This window comes from Neopelma chrysocephalum, unplaced genomic scaffold (assembly GCF_003984885.1).
Source record: "Neopelma chrysocephalum unplaced genomic scaffold, ASM398488v2 Primary Assembly neopelma1_24, whole genome shotgun sequence".
NCBI lineage: Eukaryota > Metazoa > Chordata > Aves > Passeriformes > Pipridae > Neopelma > Neopelma chrysocephalum.
Window position 1 is genome coordinate 16247258 of NW_020897693.1, and position 21814 is coordinate 16269071.

The window sequence follows — 21814 nt, forward strand, 5'->3', positions numbered from 1 at the left end:
TAAAGGTGAAAGAAAAAAATTCCTTGGGACTAGAGGCAATCAAGGAGACAAGGTAGTATTATTGCTTGAAGGCATTACTGTAAGTACACCAAGAACACAGGCTGAATATTGTAGGAACACTTTTGTATCTGTTTTCTTGTATCCAATTCCTTTGAATTTCCATATTGTAAATAGATGGTCTACATTTTAGTTTAATGAAACCTAGTTTCTGGTTGTTTGGCTTTAGCTTAAATAACTTTAGTTTTCTTTGAGGACCTCACCATACAGTAAGGTCTACATAGATCTACTACTAAGACTCAACAGACTCCAGGATATTCTGCTTTTGATAACCACTGTGACAGTCAAAAGAAAATTTGACAATTTTTGTGTTGAATACAAATTAAAAAAAAAAGAGCAGATGCGATTGCTTGTATCATATACAGACTTCTTCCAGTACCACAGTGGTTTCAGACTTCCACACTGGGATACATCTCATAACTTTTAAAATTCAATGCAAGGGAGCTATGCATTTCTAGAATGGGTTTCACCTCATCCCTAAGTACAGAGAGATGTGAACATAAGGCTGTCAGAAATGCAGATACTTGTAAATTGGGCTTATTTGAATTAATAGTCATTGGTGTAGAAAGGAAAGGAATAAGGAAAAGGACTCATCCTGGGAGGCAGGGACATAAAAACCTTCTGGCATCAAACACACATTATTCGAGGTTTCACTGTGATGACTGCCTCATCCTGGCTTTATAAACAGAGCAAAAATGTGTACGCAAGTGATTTTATTACCATGATGAACATCAGAAAGTCTGGCATTAGACTACTTGCTCTAGTTTTTGGCAGAGATAGTTTAAAAGCTTCATAAGAATCAATGACCTGTAGTCCAAGAAACACAAACAGAAACAACTTCTATGAAGAACAAATATTTCTGAGGGGAGATAACTGTTGAAAAAAACTGTCCACAGAAGCGGCAGATTCTCTGTCAGTTCAGGGTTCAACTGAAGATCTCAAGTCTTTAGGAAAATTCTGCTTCAGCCAAGCACTACTTTTATTTCCGTCAAACGTACATAACTGCACTTGACTGAGAAATAATTGGATGAAATTTAATCACATCTTTTATATAAATAATAACTCTCAACAATTGAATAGTCCCTTCTCACTTTCAACTTAATCAAACTGTGACAAACTGGATTTTGGGACTGTGGAATATTAAATTACAAAACTTAATGGACTATATTGTTTGCCCCCATTAATAATCATAAATAGAAATAAATTCATATTATCTTTAAACTATGTTTTAAATAGCATTTAAATTATTTCTAAAGAATTGAAAATTCTTATCATTTTTTCCCTTTAATACAGTATTATTTTCAAAGGCTCATGCTTTATTACTGATGTTTACACATGCAGATTGCAGCTTTATTTTGGAAATTGATACTTGTTTAAGGTGATATATCTAGTTAATTCAACTATTTTCTTATAACTATTTACTGATAAGACACAAACTGTCACAGCAATCCTGTTGGGAACAGAGTTATAAACATAATATGCTTAAAGACAGATTTCATTGAATTTTTAACAGTTTCTGGATTAATTTTATTCAGCATGAACAAAACCCGTACAGAATATTTTAATATAATACAAAAGGTACTCCAACAATGCGGAGGCCAAAAGATTGACAACAACTAAAAATATAGGTTCCAATGCACCTTTGAACAACATAACAACAGTTTAATTAAAGGTCAAAATCAACTAACAGAAGTACCTTTCCTGATGACCCAAATCAGACAGAAATTCATCAATGCGTGTTTGCAGTTCACTTCCTTCTAGATTTTTCAATTTCTTCAGTTCACTCTGGAGGAAAAACCAAAGTTCCTTAGCCCCATTTTCAATCCTCCTCCTCAGTATTTCATGGTCTTTTCCAAGGCCTTCTATTTAAAATAAAAATAAAAATCAAAAAGGCATAAAAGCATCAGTAATTGTAGCTGAATTAGGGTTAAGGGTTTACTTGTTAAGAAGCCAATACCTTTGTGATATGAAATACCAAAACACCAAAACTTGTTTCAGAAGTAAAAGAAAACTTATCTACACACCATCTCCTGTCCGCTTCTTATAGTTTTCTATCTGTTCTTTGGCCTTTAGAAGTTGCTCCTCTAAAGCATGTACCTTTCCCGCAGCTGGTCCCTGATCAATGGGACCATCTGGTATCCTAGGATATAGAAAATAAAAAAGTCATATCACTTATAATTATTTGATAAATTATTTGCATTAACAATTCAACTCTCCTCTCATTTTTATGCCATACTGATTTACTGATAAACCTTGGTCATATTTTCTTAAAACCAAGAAGAAATTAAACATATTAAAGCTTTTAAAACCTCGATCCCATAGAAGAAAAACAGTGCATAACACAGCTGCAGCATACAGATTCAACCTGATGCTAAACTATGTTGTTTACAAGATTTCCACTCACTGACAAAAACAATTCTAGGTTCTGCTTGTGAAAATAGTATTTGTGGCAGCTTAACAACCATTTGTTGAACTGACTGGCATGCAAACAAAGCCTAATCGACAGATGTACCTTCACAAGACTCAAGTTCTGACTACTTTTTATATTCACACATAAAGTACTTTCTGCTCTTGAATGCTGGCCATATATTCTTAGAGGACCAGAGCTCCAGCACTTCAACTGCACTTTTAAGTCTTCCTACATATTTGCACAAGATTATTTCAATGTATTTTCTGTACTCAGAACAAGATCCAACCTTCTTAAATTTACCATCATGATGATTTTTTTTATGACAACTCTAGTATTTTAAATTGTTGGTCACCAAAAACAACACCAAACAACAGCAATTGTAACATCCAGTTATGAAATCTCTGGTATGTGAGCATAGGAAAAGTATGGAAATACATATCCTGAAACCTATGAGCCATAAATCAGCCCTGAGGGTATTACTAAGGTTTGTTCATCTTCCAAACTTGAATCCTTATATTAATAAACTGAAATTATTAAAGTTTATTAATCAGATGCAAACTTCTATTTGCCTCACAAATTTAATGTAGGGAAAGTAAAAATCCTTTCCATTTCAAGAGAAATGACACTTCTGGTTAAAAATTATTCCACCTTTTATTAGCTTTTGTAAGAGCTGACCCTGAAAAGGATTAGAGGAAGCAGATGTGCAATGAAAAGTCTTGAGAACTGCAAAGAATACAGAATTCTTGCAGAACATGAAGACGATTCTTCATTCGTAAGGGAATATGAGCATAAAAAGAAACAGATATTCTCTCTACCCACAAACACACAGTTTCAAGGCACGATACAGGAAGACCCCTTGACAGGCAAAAGATCCCTTTAGCACAGAGAAAACAGTGGTTTGAGGGAACATCTTCACTGTAAAAAAGAAATGACAGCATTTTAAATATCCAGTTGAGATGTCATTAAGGTCTCCCAGATCTAGATAACTAAACATCAATAAGATTTCAGGAACTGATGAAAAGTTCCTTTCCACTGGAACAGCTGAAGGGAATAAAGAACTGATGTGGGCATCAGAAAGTTGTATCACATAAAGCATAGCATTTAAGCTCTTTTATCAGAAGGGGGTGAGAGAGGTGGAAGAGGAAGCTACGTAGCTTGACAGAAATTTAGTAAAAATTTTATTAAAGCTGTTAAAGCTTCCTGGTGAAAGCAGATTTGTGTTTTAAAGCTACATATTGTGTTTCTGTGGCCAGGTTTTGGTAGTGGGGGGGCTACAGGGGTGGTTTCTGTGAGAAGATGCCAGAAGCTTCCCCCATGTCCGGTAGAGTCAATGCCAGTCGGCTCCAGGATGGACCCAATACTGGCCAAGGCCAAGCCAACCAGGAAAGATAGTAATGCCTCTGTGACAACAAGAGAAAAAAGAAGGAGAAAAAAGTTATTGGGTAGATGAAAATTCCAGCCAGAGAAGAGCAGAATGAGAACATATGAACAACAATGCAGACACCAAGATAAGTGGAGAAGGAGGAGGTGCTCCAGGACCAAAGCTGAGGTTCCCCCACAGCCCGTGGTGCAGACCATGGTGGAGCAGCTGTGCCCCTGCAGCCCATGGAGGGCCACGGGGATGCAGAGATCCACCTCCAGCCCACGGAGGAGACCCACACTGGTGCAGGTGGGTGCCCAAAGGAGGCTGTGATGCCATGGGAGGCCCCAGATGGAGCAAGGTCCTGGCAGGGACCTGCTGAGCCATGGAGAAAGAAGCCCACACTGGAGCAGGTTTTCCTGGTAGGACTTGTGGCCCTCTGGGGGACTCATGTTGGAGCAGCCTATGCCTGAAGGACTGCACCCTGTGGAAAAGTGACCCACATTGCAGCAGTTTGTGAAGAACTGTTGCCTGTGGGATGGACTCACACCAGAGAGGTTCGTGAAGGACTGTCTCACATGGGAGGGACCCCAGGGGAGCAGGGAAAGGACTCCTCTCCCTGAGAAGCAGCAGAAACAACAACTGACCACAACTCCCATTCCCTGTCCCCCTGCACTGCTGGGCGGGAGGAAATAGAGCTTGGAAGGAGGGAGGGGTGGAGGGAAGGTGTTTTTAAGATTTATTTTACTTCTCACTCTCCTGCTCTGATTCTGTTAGTAATAAATCTAATTAATATTCCGACTCTGAGTCTGTTTTGCCCATGATGGTGATCAGTGAGTGATCTCTCACAGCCCTTATCTACCCATGAATCCCTCATTATATTTTCTCTCCTCTGTCCAGTTGCAGAGGGGAGTGAGAAAGTGGCTTTAGTGAATACCTGGCATCCAGCCAGGATCAACCCACTAAAAGGCACCATGATAAATAAAATGCAATTATCATTAACTGCTCATATGTCTGCTTTTTTATGCACTGAGAGAACAAGCATGTAAAAACTGAGTAAAATATTCTAATCTTAAACATGGGCACTGCCTAAATATACTGTATCAACAATCCATTTGTGAATTTCTTTCTACAACAAATTTACGGTATACAAACTTTTAAAAAGTATATTGAAAGACATTTAAGCTCTTACAATAGTTTAAAAACACCAGATTAAAATGTATCTGCTGACTTGGTTCCACAATTTGTATTGTGAGAGAACAAATAACTACAAAATTACCAGAAAAAAATGGCTTATCTTGTACAAGTCACATACCCTAAAGGTAGAATCTGTGAAGAACAATAGGGTAAGAGGATACAAAATCATTACCATAAGAATTCTTAAGACAGCACACATATCCTCTTAACATAAGGAAAGTCTGTTAAAGTAGTAATAAGAGAATCCTACAGAAGGATGGTTGCAGATGATATGAAAGAAGCACAATAATTCTGCTCATTTGATATAATTAAGATCTTAGAAAAGTACATTCCATTTAACAATCAACTTGCTTTGGCATACTTCAATAAAAATGTTTATTATACTTAGGCTGTTAGATAAAAGGAGCTAGGATGAGGGGGACATTCTTCAAGCTAGTTGTTTGGACTTTCAATAATTACATCGTTTTAGGATAAAACTAAGATATCTTATGCTTTTTGCAGTTTTGTCTCTACATCTGTTACCTCATCAGACTCAGAATTACTGTCTTCCTCACTTTCATCCAGTCTCAAAATTAAGGAAAAGATTCTTCTCTGCAACCAGCACAGCTTGCCTGTTATTGCCCTCTACAAGTACTTCAACTGAGTTGGAGATAAGACAACATTTGAAGGAAAAGCATTTGAATTAAAATCCTTATCTATTCTCCTGGCATCATCAATGCCGATAACTTTTAGAGCACAATATCCTAGCAATTATGTGTACTTATTAATAAAAATTCCTGTTGAAAAACAGGAATTCTTACCAAAACAATTCTTACTGGAATAATTTCTGACGACTGATTTGCTCCTTAGAATATAAGAAGTCAGTTTAAAGTAAGTTCATCTAAACTATGATGATCCTAATCAGCAATAAAAAACATGTCAGTAAGCATCTAGCACAGAATAGCCTTCACTTATTGCTATGACAACACTGTAAATTCAGTTATAAACAGAAAATAAACACAATTATAATTCACTTAAATGGGCAATCAAGTTAATACACCAAGTAGTGGGTTTATTTGAATTCTCAATACTTACAAGGTGTGACAATGCACGTTGTTTCCTACCATTTTATAGTAAATACAAATTATCTTTTCCATAATCAATTCATCAAATGAAGATATTACTGTATAACTTTAAACATTAAAAAAATTATATTGTAGAGAACCCTGTTTCTGCTTTGTCCCTTCTTTAGTAATCCAGCTACATTTTAAGACATGAAAAATAATTCTGTGTACATCATCCATATCACTGAGGTCACTTTCTCTTCACCTTCAGGTAACATAGAGGGACAATGACAAAGTTGCGATCTCTAGTCTGGATCTCTGAAGGCAAAAAGAACCTCTTAAAAATTAATCATAGTGACATTCAATTTAGCTAGAAGAACTGCCATACTGTGTAAAAGAATTGTAAAAATAATTTAAAACAAAACACAAATTATAAAAACCATTTTAACCTTTTTCTGTTTCCAAGATATTTACCCTAATTTATCAGTAAAAGGAAAAATGTAAGATTTCACAAGTTCACACTCAACTATTTTCTCCTTTTGTTTATACCCAAGATCTCTGTATGAAGCTAGAAGGTTTATAACTAAGTAAAGCCATGTTATAATTGCCTTTTCTTCTTTCACTTTTTTTTCTTTCCCAAGATGAAAATTACGTTCAATTATTAATGACCACTGACACAAGCAAAAAGAATACAGGTTGTCACTTCACCCTCCTAAGATAAAACCTCCTCAGTAACTATAACTTAAAGAAAACACTCAATGTTATCTGCAAATAAAAAGCAAGCAGCATCCATTATCAAATTAAATGAGCACAGTCCTAATTAGTGCTGATTTATATCCATTGAAGATGTGTCCCTTCCCTTAATTCAGAATCGTACAAAAAACAGTAAAAAGAGCAGAGGTGTACACCATATAGTTCAGCTATCTTCATCCATTGCAATAGCCTCAGCTTCAAACCTGAGATACTTTAAATACATGTAATAAGAAACCGCATTTTAAAAGAATATTTAAGTTTTTATCAACCTAAAGCTATTCATCTATCCAAAACCCTTTCAGTGTTTTCCACAGGCTTACCAGGCCAAATAACTGCCCTGAATTATATATTTTAATAGAATTGGTAAAGATCAATTGATCTGGAGTTTGGACCCTATACCAGTCCCAGCACTTGCTACTTTAAAGCAACTATAGTGCTCCTTCAAAATTAAACTCTGATCTCTCAAGTTACACTCAGAACTATGAGAACAATGTCTAGAGATAACTCTGTTTGGTTTTATTTGTTTGATTACATTTTGCCCTTTTCCACTCCTGTTCTGCTTTATAACACATAGTCCTATTCAGATTAAGAAACAGGTTATCAGATTTATTAAAAGAATTGCAGGTTCTGTTGCAGGCAATATTTAATAGGCTCTAGGAAGCAAATATAGTCTGAATGAGATGTATTGGTAATATGTACACAATATGAATACATTTAACAAGATTCACTATTTCCCTGAAGAGAACTTTGAAATTACTGGTTCCTATACTGCCAGGCTTATCTTCCACAAATGTACCATAAAATATAAAAATTTGACTACCATCCAGTAATATACAAAGGAAGCCCAGGACAGGGATGAAGCTTAGGACAGGGATGAAGGCACACACAGTTTCACAGTTTCCATCTAAGAAAACAGGACATTACAAAAGCTGACATTTTAAGCCCTCCTCCTTCTAAAAGCCTTATATCACCAATGTGCAACAGAGGCAGTCTTCAGCTTTCATAACATAATCCTAATAGTAAATAAAAATTTTAGGTAAAACTACATTACAAGCTGTGTTACAGCTTGAAAAAACTTAATGTAATACTTCGATTTGATTCTTACTCTCTTATGGAGTTTCTCTTAAATAACTACAAAAATTGTACTAAAGATTTCCCTTTTTGCTGCGAGATCTACTATGTCTGTATTAAGCATTCTTGAAGGGGCTCATTCAGTTCTACTGGACATAGAATAATAAAACAACAATCTCTAAAAGCCTCAGTTTTATTACTATTTGTACTAATGAAATCTAGACTGCTTCTAAAATCAACCCAGCTTTGCTCACACAATATTGTTTATGATCATACAAGGACTATGGTAACCTCCAAATCTCATTATACCACAATATTCATGCACATAATTTAAAAAACTCAGACAATACAAAACACTTTTAATTCCATTTATCTTCTGCATCACTAATATACATCTGTGCCTCTTTACAGCCCAAAGGTAAAGGTTTTACAAAGCATCATATCAGCAAAAGAAAAACTACAGTATCTTCTCATGTAAGGCTTTTTAAATACACCATAAAAACTAAGTGGTGCCTGAAGTCATTACGAGTAATCAGGAGTGCACCACAAAAGTGTACTCAGTTCCTAAAGGATTTTTTTTTATATTTCAGGCACTTTTCAAAAAGATGTGATTGATTGTTCCAACTTGCGCTATTGCAAAGGTACATATTAGAAAATAAGTATCTCAAAATATGCTCCCCAAAAATCTGTACAAAAATATGAACTATTTTTAACCAATACTGGTAATAAACTAGAAATAATTTTTAAAAAATCATAAAATCAAAAGAACATGACGTATTTTGTGAAATCAAGCATAAAAATGCTTGGGGTGGGAGGGAAATACAAACCAAAATAACCCAAAAAAATACCTCTCCCTGTCCTAAAATTCTACTCCTCATGCATCCTGTGTTCAAAGAAGAAACCAGGGGAAAAATTAAAAAATCAGACATGATTTAAGTAGTATCATAGAGTAAAAAAGGACTAAGTAATATTTTTTAAAATTTTCTTGCATATATGAAATTTCTAAACTTTTGAATGTTAGGTTTGCATGCACATAAGGTGTGTTTCATAAGGCACATTTTTGGTTTTCTTTTTTTGCTGTTGTTGTCTTTGGGGAGCTGCTACATAAATTGGCAGTAAAAGAGGATTCAAATCTCGAGGTGGATAGATCACTTCTTGTTGTTGTATGTTGGCATTCATAGATGGCTGAATGAAAACAAGCACAGCCCAGCTCCTGTTTTCAACCATCCCAGAGGACTGACACTTTTATCAGAAGGATGTCAGAGAAGTCACAGGAACCCAAAATAATGGGAAATTCCAAGCAATTGAAAGGTATTGTATTTACATGCACTTTACCATATAAATAACATTCCAATGTAATTAAAGATGAAATAGCAATTTCCTCTAACTTCAAAATGGAAATGAAAAAACAACTTATACTTTCATTAAACTACTAATTCTTGTAACCATACCTGCCTTCTATCCCTTCCTCCCTATCCTAACTAGCTATTATTATTGGCACAGCTAGATATTATAATAATTTTCTACCATTCACAAAACTTCTTTTCCCACTAAGATAAAATCTGTTAACTTGGAGCTTTTTATCATTCAAAAGTTTTATCTAATAGTGTCAAAACTAGTGTAGTTATTCAGATGTTTGTTTATTGTTACAATTTTACAGGTAGGCACTCTCATCTTGTATAAACTCCTCCACAAATAACATTAAGTTAGATTCTTAATTGAAATACGCTTAATTTCATGCATCAGCATGTTGGATACCATAATATATTGTATATTTTAACCACAAAGGGTGCGCTGTTTTGTTCTCTAAATGTAAAATCTTTGTGGAGCAGGGCAGCAAAACCAAGATTTTACCTCAGTATAACAAAATCCAACTTTGCAAGAGGGTTTACCTTTATGAGCTACCCTGGTGTAGAGACTCTCTTTAACTACTCAGAGTTCACAGCCAATATCAGTAAATAGAGTTTTCAGTACAAAACCAAAAATTCTGGCAATTAAATCATATTCAAGTAATAGTTCCAGCCTTTCTGTTTCTGATCAGTAAAGCCTAAACCAAATTTGTCTTCACTTTAAGATGTAAACCAGAGCAAAAGTAATCTTTTCTGTCTAATTCAATTTCTGAAGTTAATAGGTGTTTTGTTTCTATAAGGTATGCTCATAGGAGCAGTGACCTTTTCCAGGACACAGATACTGAATCCATGGACTGTTGGTTAATGCCCCATTTTAAACAGACATACTGCTATAAAACGGTAAGTCAGACAATTTTAAAGCTAATAGCTATTTTCAACACAACTTGTTCTATCTGGCAAATGAAGAAATGAGACAATGAAATTCTGTATCACATTTATGATTCAATACTTTCATAATGGAGGTTGACCAGAATATTTCTCAAACCTATTTGTGACATTTCTATGAAAACAATATCATGAATTTGGCACAATAAAAATAATAAATTTGGCTCTATATTGTCATAGATCACTTCCCTCAAAGTCTACTACTTCATCAATCTCTGATTACTTCCAGTATAAAAATATGCCTGATAATCTTCCAGTCTTAAACTGGCTATTCCTGGAGAGCCCTATCTACTGAAGCTGGAAATGTGTGGCTGTTCAAACTGGTATTCAAAGTCATTTAGGATTTCTCATGCAAGAATTTCAGATTCATCTGGGGTTACATACAATCACTTTGAGCAAAGGTCTCAAATATTTTTAAACAACATATTCACAAAAAGAAGCTGAACAAAGTCCTGTTAACACAGTTTTGGATCACCTAATCTAATTCTAGAAACTTGAAGCAACTAACTGAAGCATAGAGAAGGAATGTTGAAATGTTCTATTCTAACATGGTTAGATTAGAAATAAACTAATGTTTCTATTTTTAGAAATCATTATCAACAGGATAACCTATTATATAAAACTTGCCCACCAAAAACGTAACATTTATTTGAATATAGATAAAGTTAGGGAACTACAGAAAGGTATCTAGAAAAACCATCACTGCCTAAAGTATAGTTTAGCCTCTACTTAGCATCTCCTGTCTCTACTGCGTTCTTCTTGAGAGGAAAAGAGCACCCTGTGCTCATCCGTAAAATCATGTACTCTCTTCTAGTCACTGTGTAATTTGAACGGGTTATATTTCAATGACTGTGCAATACAACACATTATCATTTATTCAAGTCAGACAAACATGGGGGGCTGAAAGCCTGGAGGGTAGTAATCTTTACATTCAAAGCCAAATATTACCCCCTCTGAGGCAAGAAACCCTAAGGTTCACTATTACTGTCTAATAGTTAAGAAAACTAAAGATACTGCATTTATTCAAATACAGGATCTTGCTTAAGTTTCATCATATCAGCATACTCTACATTACACCATTTTGTCAAAAAATATATTACAGGTTTTGCCAATGCTGTTGTTATCATTTATTAATAAATTGATCATAGAAAACTACAGCCCACTCAGCCATTTATGGTCACAATACTCCAGGTGAAGATTATCTGTTCTTACTGTAGAGAGCACTTGGGTCAGCAGCATTTCTCCACCTCTGTGGAGCACCACATGAATGCTGAGGTATTTTTTCAGTGATGATGACATGTTCAAAACTAAGACATTTTCCTACGCTAAGAAGCCTCATCAGCACACAGCCACATCTACAGCGCACTCCAGAAACCAGGAACAGAGTGCAATGAGAAAACACTTCAGCAAGGCAGGGAAGCCTATCCAGCCTACCAGATCAAATAGCCCTGGCTATTCATGAAAAAGAGAATGCACCAGAAGAAACATCAGGACAGGGTTAAGAGGAAAGGTATTCAATTCACTGCTGAAGTCCATATGTGTGATTTCATTAAACGAACAGTTGAAACAAACTGACTTAAGGTAACAAAAACGGGATTAGAACCCTACAACACCCTAGTAAAGAAAACATATTTGTGCAATTCTGTAATTTTCCCTGTGAAATATGAAGCAAAATATCAAGGCAGAAGATCCAAAATGTCATCTGCTGCTAGAGAGCGTTAAAAGGCAAGTCCAAAATCAGTCTCTCCCTGCCAAGCAAGGAGCAACCAAGGGACATGATGAAGACTCAACTTTCAGTGCCCCTTGCTCTCCATGTACTACGCAGGTGATCCTGGCCACACCAGTGCTACACACATCTCCTGGTGCTTGTGAGTACACAGTTGTAAAAGAGACAGTAAGTGAATTCAGCTCATTTATAGATTTTAAAAATAAATATTACCCTCCCATTCTGAAAAATTTTGTACTGAGCTTTACTCTTCTCTACCTTCCTACCTTCTCTACCTGCTCTTGTCCCCATGATCCACCAGGATTTTTACGTTGCACATGGTGATGTCCACATACTTAGGTCCAATCTGCCTAAGCAGCTTTCCCTTTCAAGTTCTTAAGAAAGGAGATATCATAAGTCTATGTTAAAAGCTGTCTGTCTGAAAAGGTGAAAGAAAACACTGTAAATTGTAAATGTACCCATCTACAATCTAATAAATAATCATAAAAAGCGAGATGATCCTACTACTTTACAAGTATTTCTACAAGTTTAGCAGTAAGGCAAGGAAGAAAACTTAGATAAAAAAATTCATATAATACAGCAATCTATTGCAGCTCATCTTCAGCAAGTCACCATTTATCTTCAAGCTGTACAAATGTTTTCAGCATTTTTAAAATTAGCTCTTCCAGATACTGCATGCAGAGTGTAAAGAACTAGTTGTTCTAAGTTGTAGAAATATCATAATAATTGCATTTGTTTGAACTTGGCATTGAGGGGTGAATCACCTATAGAACCTGTTATTGTGACAGTAACACTTGCACACCATTAAATAATGACTGTTAAATAATAACTACACTAGACCAGAACTAAATGTACATTATTTGTTTAAAGGCTTTGCGATATATTTTCAGCTACTATAGCACAGATTAAAACACTCATCTATACTTTTAAATGTTAAAAATGATTTTACAAAAAATCCCACATACAACCCTTACAATTTAATTTCTGATATTTCATTTTTAACCATTTTCTGAAGAGTTTTAATTACTTTTAGATCCTACCTGAGAGATTCTGCCATCCGCCTTAAGTCTTCATTTTGCTGCTTTAACCGTTCAAGTTTAGCGAGGATCTTGGATAACTCACGACTAGAGTGATCTGGGTGCTCACTGTCTCGTACCAGGTGTCCACCAATATAAAAAAGTAAAGTTCCCCAAGCAAAGAGGATAAGCATAATCCAACGCCAGGAACCAGTCCATGGCCGCATTTTCAGAAGTTCAATTCACTCCAGAACTGCTTCTGCTCACAAAATAACAAACATTTTAAGTCCTTAGCTTGTACAAAGGTGGACAATTTCACTTCCTCTGCTTCACCACATTGTACCGGAGAAAAATTATTTTCAGTGTTTATCTTACTGCAACTCCTTAAAGAAGATTCTCATAAGGCTGTACACAGAAATCATTAATATTGCATCATTCTTCATTTATATTCTGTGGGAAAAAAATAAAAAAATCTGAAATTATAATTCTGATATGTAAAAATATATTGGATTGCAATTAAGCTAAATGTACTGTCATTAACATTCAGGAATGATAATAGACAATGTTACTACTTTCTGTCACAGAGACAAAGAAATAAGCTTTTAACTTTCCATAGAAAGCTGAGTTCACGAATGAATGACAAAGAATATGCAATTAATCCCGGGTTTGACATGGCCAGAAGAAATGCTGCTTTTTATAAGAGAAATATTTACTAATTTATGTGTCATTTTATACATTAAAATAGTTCAAAAATCATTCTGTGGTAAATTCAACAGTTGCCTTTACTATCAACAAATAGTTTTTATTTAATTACAAATACATATTCACTTTTTTCACTTTTATTTACTTTCTTCTCCATTTTTACCATGACTTCCACTTTGTAACAAAGGAGTTATAGCCATTGTAACAACATATTCTGCTATTTGCAAGTATTTGAAAACCAGGCATGGCTTTAGAAACCCAGGTTTTAGAAACACTTCTCTACTGTTTTAAAACTATCAAACCCATTTTGATAAGTTATTATTAAACTATAAAAATGCAAAAAAATTATCAAAAGGTAATATCATCTCTCATATAAAAACACTGCAGCATTTTAAAAAATGAAAAATCACCTCAACTCGTTTTCTACTTGGCAAAACATCATTTAACGAGTGTAAGAATCTCCTCATTCTATCTAGAACAGATTTTAACTGACAGCACATCTAAAATCTTCTTAAGTACTTCTCCCCTCACTTCCTTTCTCAGCAATGTAAAATTCCTACCTTTTTTAAAAGGCATATATATATATATGTCATTCATATTCAATTTCCAAAATAACCCATATTTTGAAGTCTCAGATCTGTAAATCCACAGTATTTCCTTTGAGATGCTATCCATACCTACCTTCTCTCAAATTACTCTTTTCTGTTTAAGCTTTAACCTTAGCTTCTTTTTAATTTCATTTAGTTATCCTGTTCCAATTCATTTCAAGTTTAGAGAAAAGTCTTCCCAAACTGCAGTAACTTCCAAACTGACCCACTTATAGAGATATGCCTGGAGCATGCACGTAGTATTGAAAATGCTCAAAAATTTCTCTAGTTATCCTTTAGAAGGGGGGTTGTTTGTATATGTTTGAAAGAGGCAAAAAAATTCACTTATGACTTACAAGATGGTACACAAGACCAATTATTTGAAAATTGAAAGTTAATAATGAAATGGAAAATATTTGCAGTACCTCTCAGGTTTTTCCACCTAATGTATCTGTGACAAGGGGAGTTATAAGCAGATCAGTTTTCTTTGAAAGTAATGTCAGAAGCCCACTTTAAGGGCACATCATTTTCTAAAGATGTCTAAGAAAGCTGTATATAGCTTTTGTTTTAGCTTGGCAAAAGCATGGGACTGCCTTCAGGAAAACAGTGGTTTTTCCAATAATCTTCACGGATCATTGCATAAGTAAATAGAACCCACATTGGATGTAACAGAATAAGCCATTCCCAAGCCACAGAGGATTGTGGCTATAAGCAAGGCAAGCCTAGTTACTTGCCAGAATGATAAATATAAAAACCTGATGGATTGACATTTCAGGTTTAAGTGGGAAAGTGCATTCTTATATCTATACTAACAATCACCCAGAAAATGTTTGACTGTGGTTGCAACATGGTAAATGAAATCACAAAGTCTGTGACAGCAGTGGAAAGAAAAAAATAATAGGAGATTTTAAATATTCCTCTACTGATTGGGTAAATATTATACTGGGAATTGTGATAGAGACTAAACAGATGCTACACCATAAAGTTACTGCTTAGGAGAAAAACTACTGTTAAAAATTCTTTACTTAATCATAAGCAGTTTGCAGAACTTCGATCAGAAAGTTTCTGCTGGAGAACCACTTTATAACAGTCTGCATAATATACTCAGATACGACTGCCTCCTAGGAGAAACAAAGTAAAAAAACTGCACTACAGCTGTGATTAAATTCAAGAAAGGGAACTGTTTTAAAAGAGATATGGACATCACACCATGGAGAAAGATATCATGTTTTTAATTAAAACAAGAAGTAAAGGTGATTGTTATAGTTAGTAAAGAAAGCGTCCTAATAAAAAGTTATAAGCATGGTCAAGTGATTAGGTAGATAAGACTAAATTCTGGTATATAAACCACATAAAAATTAATACTAAACCTTTCATCCAAAGTAGATAGCTTACTAGAGACTTGAGGGTCCACAAATGACAAGAGTATATAAGAACTGTTTATAGAATACTTTGCAAGGAAAATATTGACTTTCTTTTTTTTATCTGTTTTTTATGAAACATGAGCTTAAGTAGGCTCACAAATCAGGTACCTTCTTTACCAGAGGAAGTGTTGGTCTGTCTCAAACAACACTGCTAGTAGATCAGACTATCAAATAAATCCATAAAATTAACATAACAAGTCATCAGGAAGAGATGGTACTCTTCCAACAGTTCTAAAGAAGTTAAAGAATGCAGTAGTTTAATTATTAACAATAGTGTGCAACGTCTTACTTACAATCACCATGCAGCAAAGCAATGGAAAATTACTGAATTATTTGTTAGGGCTACAGGAGGAATCCCTGCAGCTACAGGGCAGAAAAAAATTATATTCACGTCAGGCAAACTGGCAGAAATTATTATAAGGTGAAATAAATCTGCAGACATTAGGATGAATGTAATCAAAATAAAAAAGTACTAAATGGCTTTTAAAAAGAAATTGTGCCTCATAACTTTATTGAAGTTCTTTTGAAGGCATAAACAAACACATCGGCAAGAGAGAACCAGTCCTAATTGTTGATCTAGTCAACATGGATTTTCAAATGACATTCAACAAAGTCCCCAAAATGTTTCAAAAAACCTAAGCTGCATGGAAGAAGAAAGTTCATCACGAGTCACCACCCCGTTAAAAGAGAAGAAATGTACAGTAAGACTGTGTTTAAGTTGAAAGAATGATCAGGGACCTCTCTGGACCCATGGTAGAGTTCATACAGTTTGATATATTCATATATATCTGGAAAGCAAGGTGAAACAAGAGGTAAAAAAGTCTGATAGCAATGAGCATAAGGTCATCAAGATGTTGTTTGATGAAGAAAAAATTAAAATTAGAAAAAATCAATTAATCAGCATGTAGAGTTGTGCATAGATGAACTTTGAAGGCTATCGGCAATGGACTTAGTTGTGATTGGTAGTTCTATAAAACATCAATTCATCATTGGGCTAAATGCAACCAAGTCCTCACAGGTTTTATCTGATTTCTATCAATCTCTGCTGATGTCATTGATCTTTTTATAAGTTAGGTCATGGTTAAATATAAAATAAAGATCCCAAACTAGCTGAATAAATAGGAAGAACATTCTGAACTAACATTAAACAGTCAGCCTGTACATCAAATGTAGTGTATCTAATTATACATGAGTTCTAACAAATCTCAACAACTGACTTTGTACTGTAATGTGGCTTTCACATTATTTCTTCTATTTCATACTGTTCTGGGAATGCAAAATGTCAAAGTATTTGACATTCCAGGGATGGGGCATCCAGTAACTCTGGATGCCCCATCCCTAGAAGAGTTGAAAGCCAGGTTGGATGGGACTTTGAACAGCCTGATCTAGTGAGTGGCAACCCTGCCTGTGGTAAGAGGGTTGGAACAAGATGATCTTTAAGGTCCCTTCCAGCCCAAACCATTCTATGATTCTGCCACTCATTATTTCAGTCCATAAATCAAATTATACTACACGAAAGACTAGCAGAAATAAGAGCTGAAATAGGGAAACAAAAAGGAAAAATTATCACATTTTTAAAACTCTTCAATTTATAGCTTGTGTCAGATTTCTGAAAGATCTCCACATGTAAATGTATACCACAGACATCTTCCTGACAGAAAGTCAAGATGTTATGTCAATATTTACACTTCCCTAATTTTCTACAGCTGCTTATGAGTTTTCATACTGTAAACTAAGCTGAGGACTGCCAAGACCGAACACATGAGCCTCAAGTTAGAAAAAATCGTAGCAGCAGCCAACAAATGCAGTGATTCAAACCTGACATGAATCATACCAAACATGAACATCATCTGACACTGAGCATATAAATAACAACCCACCAAACCTAAAAGATGTAGGAGAGTAGTACCAATCAGTATATTTTATTAAGTGAAAGACAGAATAATATTTAAATAGCAATGATTATAAATTTATGTTATTATATAGTGACGAATCCTTATTCTAAGAATACTATGTTACTTTTATTTTACCAGAGGAAGCCATGTATTTTAATTTACTAGTTATCCCCTGAGATTTACCATGATTTCTTGTCTTACATTTGATTGGATTTACCCATACCCTTGCATTTTCCAGTGCATAAGCATGTCAAAACATAGTATATTGACAATTAGCTAATTTACATTTTCTTCCCTGCAATTTTAGATTATTTTCGCTTCTAGGGGATCTTGAGAATAGCTGACTACATTTGTATAATGTCACTTTCTAAAATAATGTAATAAAGTATCTCCTTTATCTCTTTCAAAGGGCTTACGCTGGATATACAGAGTGAAAAAGAATGTATTCCTCTATTCTCCCCAACTGCTCTAGAGCAATCTTTTATGTTAATTTTCTTTTAAAATTCATCACTATGCCCAGTTAAGAGGGTTTCAATCTGATCTCTCAGGGAAATCATCTCCCATTTATAAGAGCCCAGCTACCACCCACAAAAATCCCAATCAGAACTGATGCAGGTGATAGGTATGGATGGAAAGACAAAGCTCAGTAGGAGAAGCAGCTTACATCAGCATAGTGGCAAAAGCAGCCTTAATGCCAGTATCTGTGTGAGCCTGGAGATGTCACAGTGAAATTGGTAACCTTCAGAGATTCTTGAATGCATGCTTGTAAAGGCACAGCTTTTAGCTGTCATGAAATAAAGCAGTTTCATCTTACAGAAACAGTGAAAAATCTGCCACATGTAAATGTTGAGGGTCTCCTGGTTCCATAGAGACAAGATGAAGAGACTACAGACATCTATAAAATTTTCCTCAACATGATGAGAAACACATAATATATTGATGGCAAATAAAATGAAGAATTTTTGTTTTTAAATGTGGGAGTTTTATATCACTCCTTTTAAAATTATTTCGTCATTCAAAATCCTGTTTCATCTACTAAAGACATCAACTGTAGAATGAAAACAAAGTAACATTAAAGCAAATGCTAAATTGAAAGTAAAGTATCACATACAGTAATCTATTTTTCAGATTTAATTTAATCTTGTAGCTCTATTATAAAAAGTCAATGCACAATATGTAGTATTATCTAATGAAACAAAATAGTTTTGATAAGTATTGGCTATTATAAATCATTAGGAATACATAATATTCTATGCATCAGTTGAATGGAAAAAAATATTGTGAGAAAAGAACTCAAAATTTATTTATTGCCAAATACATAGCCCAGAAAATGTGGTTAGTGTCACAAATTTATTTAGACTCCATTAAGAGAAGACAGAATATTTACATAAAAATAAGGATCTGCTTCAAGTCTTAATTGGTAAATCAAATTGTGCATACTATACACATAAGCCAGAATTGATTGCAAGAACATGAAAATGTTTTGTTACCAAATTATCAGGGAAAATTTGGTTAAAAACATTCCTTCAATGCAAGTGTTTACAAAATGATTAAAGGAAACCGTAAAGAGAACATTAACTTCATTAAAATTATAACTAAAAAGAGACTGAAGTGTAGCACCAATATCTTAACGAGAAATGTCAAAGCTATTTTGCCATAAAATAAATGATTCATCAATAAAAAATACATACTACCTTTCCACATCTTTCTTCCATAAAGCCTTCTAGTTATTTTAAAGCTTTAAAAGGTACTTACGAATTAGAAACTTGAATAGCCCAATACATAATTTCAAACAAGAGGACATATTTCATGACTTAAATAAGGTCCTTATTAACTTACTATTCCAAACATGCTTTCAGTAACAAATTCAGTGATGTGGTGGAGATCTTCTCCTTTTGTATGCTCTTTCTGTTTGCTTGCTCTTCAGAATTATGGCCCCAGAATAGCAGTACGATTTTTCTCAATAATGTACAGTTTCAAGTTACTTTAGATTAAATTGAAAACAAACTAAGCAAGTCTCCTTCTGGTTCAAATACCTACTGACTTAAATTCAATCAAAAAAGCATATCTTATGTAAGTTGAAAAGAAAAAAAATTACTCATTAAGTAATACTCACACATCACTATAGCTAACATATACAGCTCTATATTTAAAGGCAAGTTCATCACCTACAATTGTATGATATATGAAACATGAAATTCACTCCACTGAAGAGCTATCACAATGACTTATCACTAAATCTGAAACACTCAAAAAGCATGTTACACTGTACATACAACTTAGATTGAATCTTCCCAACCTTGTTAGTTTCACTTAAAAGGAAATTTAAATAAGTAAAGTTAGTATTTATAAGACTCCACTCATAAAAATTGCCTTCTTAGGAAAGCATGCTACCGTACTGTTGTGCTCTAATAAAAACGAAAATTAAAACAACTTTCCAATTCCATGTAATGATGATGTGATGGTACAGTCTCTGACAAAGGTTTAGAACCTAAGGAAATAATCTTTTTACGATATTAAAATAAAACTAAGGATCAAAGGACAAAAGTAACAGGTAACAAGCCTCTGTAGTGTTTGATAAAAATAAGCAAACATTACAAATATTATTCACGGTGTATGCAATGCATCCTTCATGAAGACTTAAGAGAGTATTTGAAGCAGAATTCTATACGTTTACACAAGGTGTTGCTGGTGTCTCATATGAAACAAATACTTGCTTTTCTCTCTCGAACATGCCTCCTGTAATATATCCTAGAACAGGATTTGTCTTTCCTGGCCTTACTCTGGCAGTCAGCAACCATTTTACAAGGACATAATACCACCAAATCTTTTTGCATCTGTCTCTCTTCAAATTTATAAGGTCCTATCTTATAAACAGAAATTCTTATTCTTCATCCTTTTAACTTTGTTATCACATTTTATCCCATTCTACCACTCCAGTATCCCAAATAAAAAATTATTGTACATTTTTCTGACCCCCACTCTTCTCCTTTGTGACCTAAATTTCATTATAATCTATTATATTTTTGTGACATTGTCACTACTGAAAACAGTCAAAATGAATAACACAAGTAATCCACCGCACTAATAGGGTGTCTCCTCCAGGCTAATACTCTTCCTTTTAGCACAAGTCCCTGTCACTTCATCCCTTCAGCTACTTCCTTTGCCAATGAATGATTTCACTTTTTATCTACCTTTTCTCTCCCTCAATACTCAAAACTTTCTATGTGCCAAGAAATGCTGAAAGGGAGTTTACATACACGGTTTCTCCCAAACTCCGTTACATTAGGAAATTTACCTCATTGAAACAGTAAGCAAATCCAGAATAATACAGATAAAAAAATCTTTGACAACAGATCTGTGTTGCATTTATCTAATTTTCCGTTTTTATCTACCTCTACTTTGTTAATTCTCATTTCTTCAAAATTTGTCTTCATGCTTTGCAGACTACTGTGATCAAGCCAGTAGCTAGAATTATTTCTAATTCTAGCATTCATATACATCAATCCCAAGAGACTTTATCCTACTTAGTTCCAAACATTTTTAGACTATTGACTGGAAACAATTTGGAAAGTATTTCATTCATCTATAACTTTTTAATTACCTTTATTAACATACAAATTGTATCTATTATTTTCTTCAACTGGAGAACAGAAACCCATTCACAGAGCATGTATTAATGTTTTGTGTTCTAAAAATACCCAAAATGAAGTTCCTTTAGTTTCCTGTTCAAACTCACTGTTGCAGGTATATTTTTTCTACCCGTAAAAACTATCCATTTCCTCTTTTTTTCTGGAGGACATAAAATTTGTAGTATTACATATGTATAATTGGTGTATAAAATTACTTCTTTTTTTCTTCTTAACTTCTATTCACATGTACAGGACATAAGTAAATAAAATCATGAGCCTTGCTTAGTATTTACTCCTACATCCACAACTTCCTCTTTACTACTGTTTCTTTCTGTAAAGCCTAATTTGATATCTGTATGGATTACTCTGAGCAATTTGAGTGATTTTCTCTTCATATGCTCCCTTATAATTTTACATAAATAAATATGGCCTGCTCATCTGACACAATCTGCAGATTATTATCAAATTAAAATTCTGTTAATGGAATTCACCACCCTTTTCAATTTCATTGCAAGTGGAGATTTATTCAATACTGAAGTCTTCAAATACTACAATTTTGGATCTTCATCACAGAAAACTCCCTGGTAGGAAGAGATGGTACTGAGGGACTTCCTTAACTATGTGAAAGCTACAGGCCCAGTCATTTA

General features: G+C 34.4%; 1 protein-coding gene across 4 annotated transcripts in view; it reads right to left on the reverse strand.

Annotated features, from left to right (window-relative positions):
• FUT8 (fucosyltransferase 8) overlaps positions 1–21814 on the reverse strand; it is a 114774-nt gene that overhangs the window by 45080 nt on the left and 47880 nt on the right. For 3 of the 4 annotated variants that reach the window (XM_027704624.1, XM_027704632.1, XM_027704649.1), the window contains 3 exons: positions 12952–13377; positions 2082–2197; positions 1754–1919 (listed from right to left, as the gene is read on the reverse strand). In XM_027704624.1, the coding sequence (XP_027560425.1) occupies positions 1754–1919; positions 2082–2197; positions 12952–13154 (485 nt within the window). In that variant the 5' untranslated portion in view covers positions 13155–13377. Of the gene's footprint in view, positions 1–1753; positions 1920–2081; positions 2198–12951; positions 13378–15748; positions 15872–21814 lie in introns of all 4 variants that reach the window. The other variant, XM_027704639.1, reaches the window with a different exon arrangement.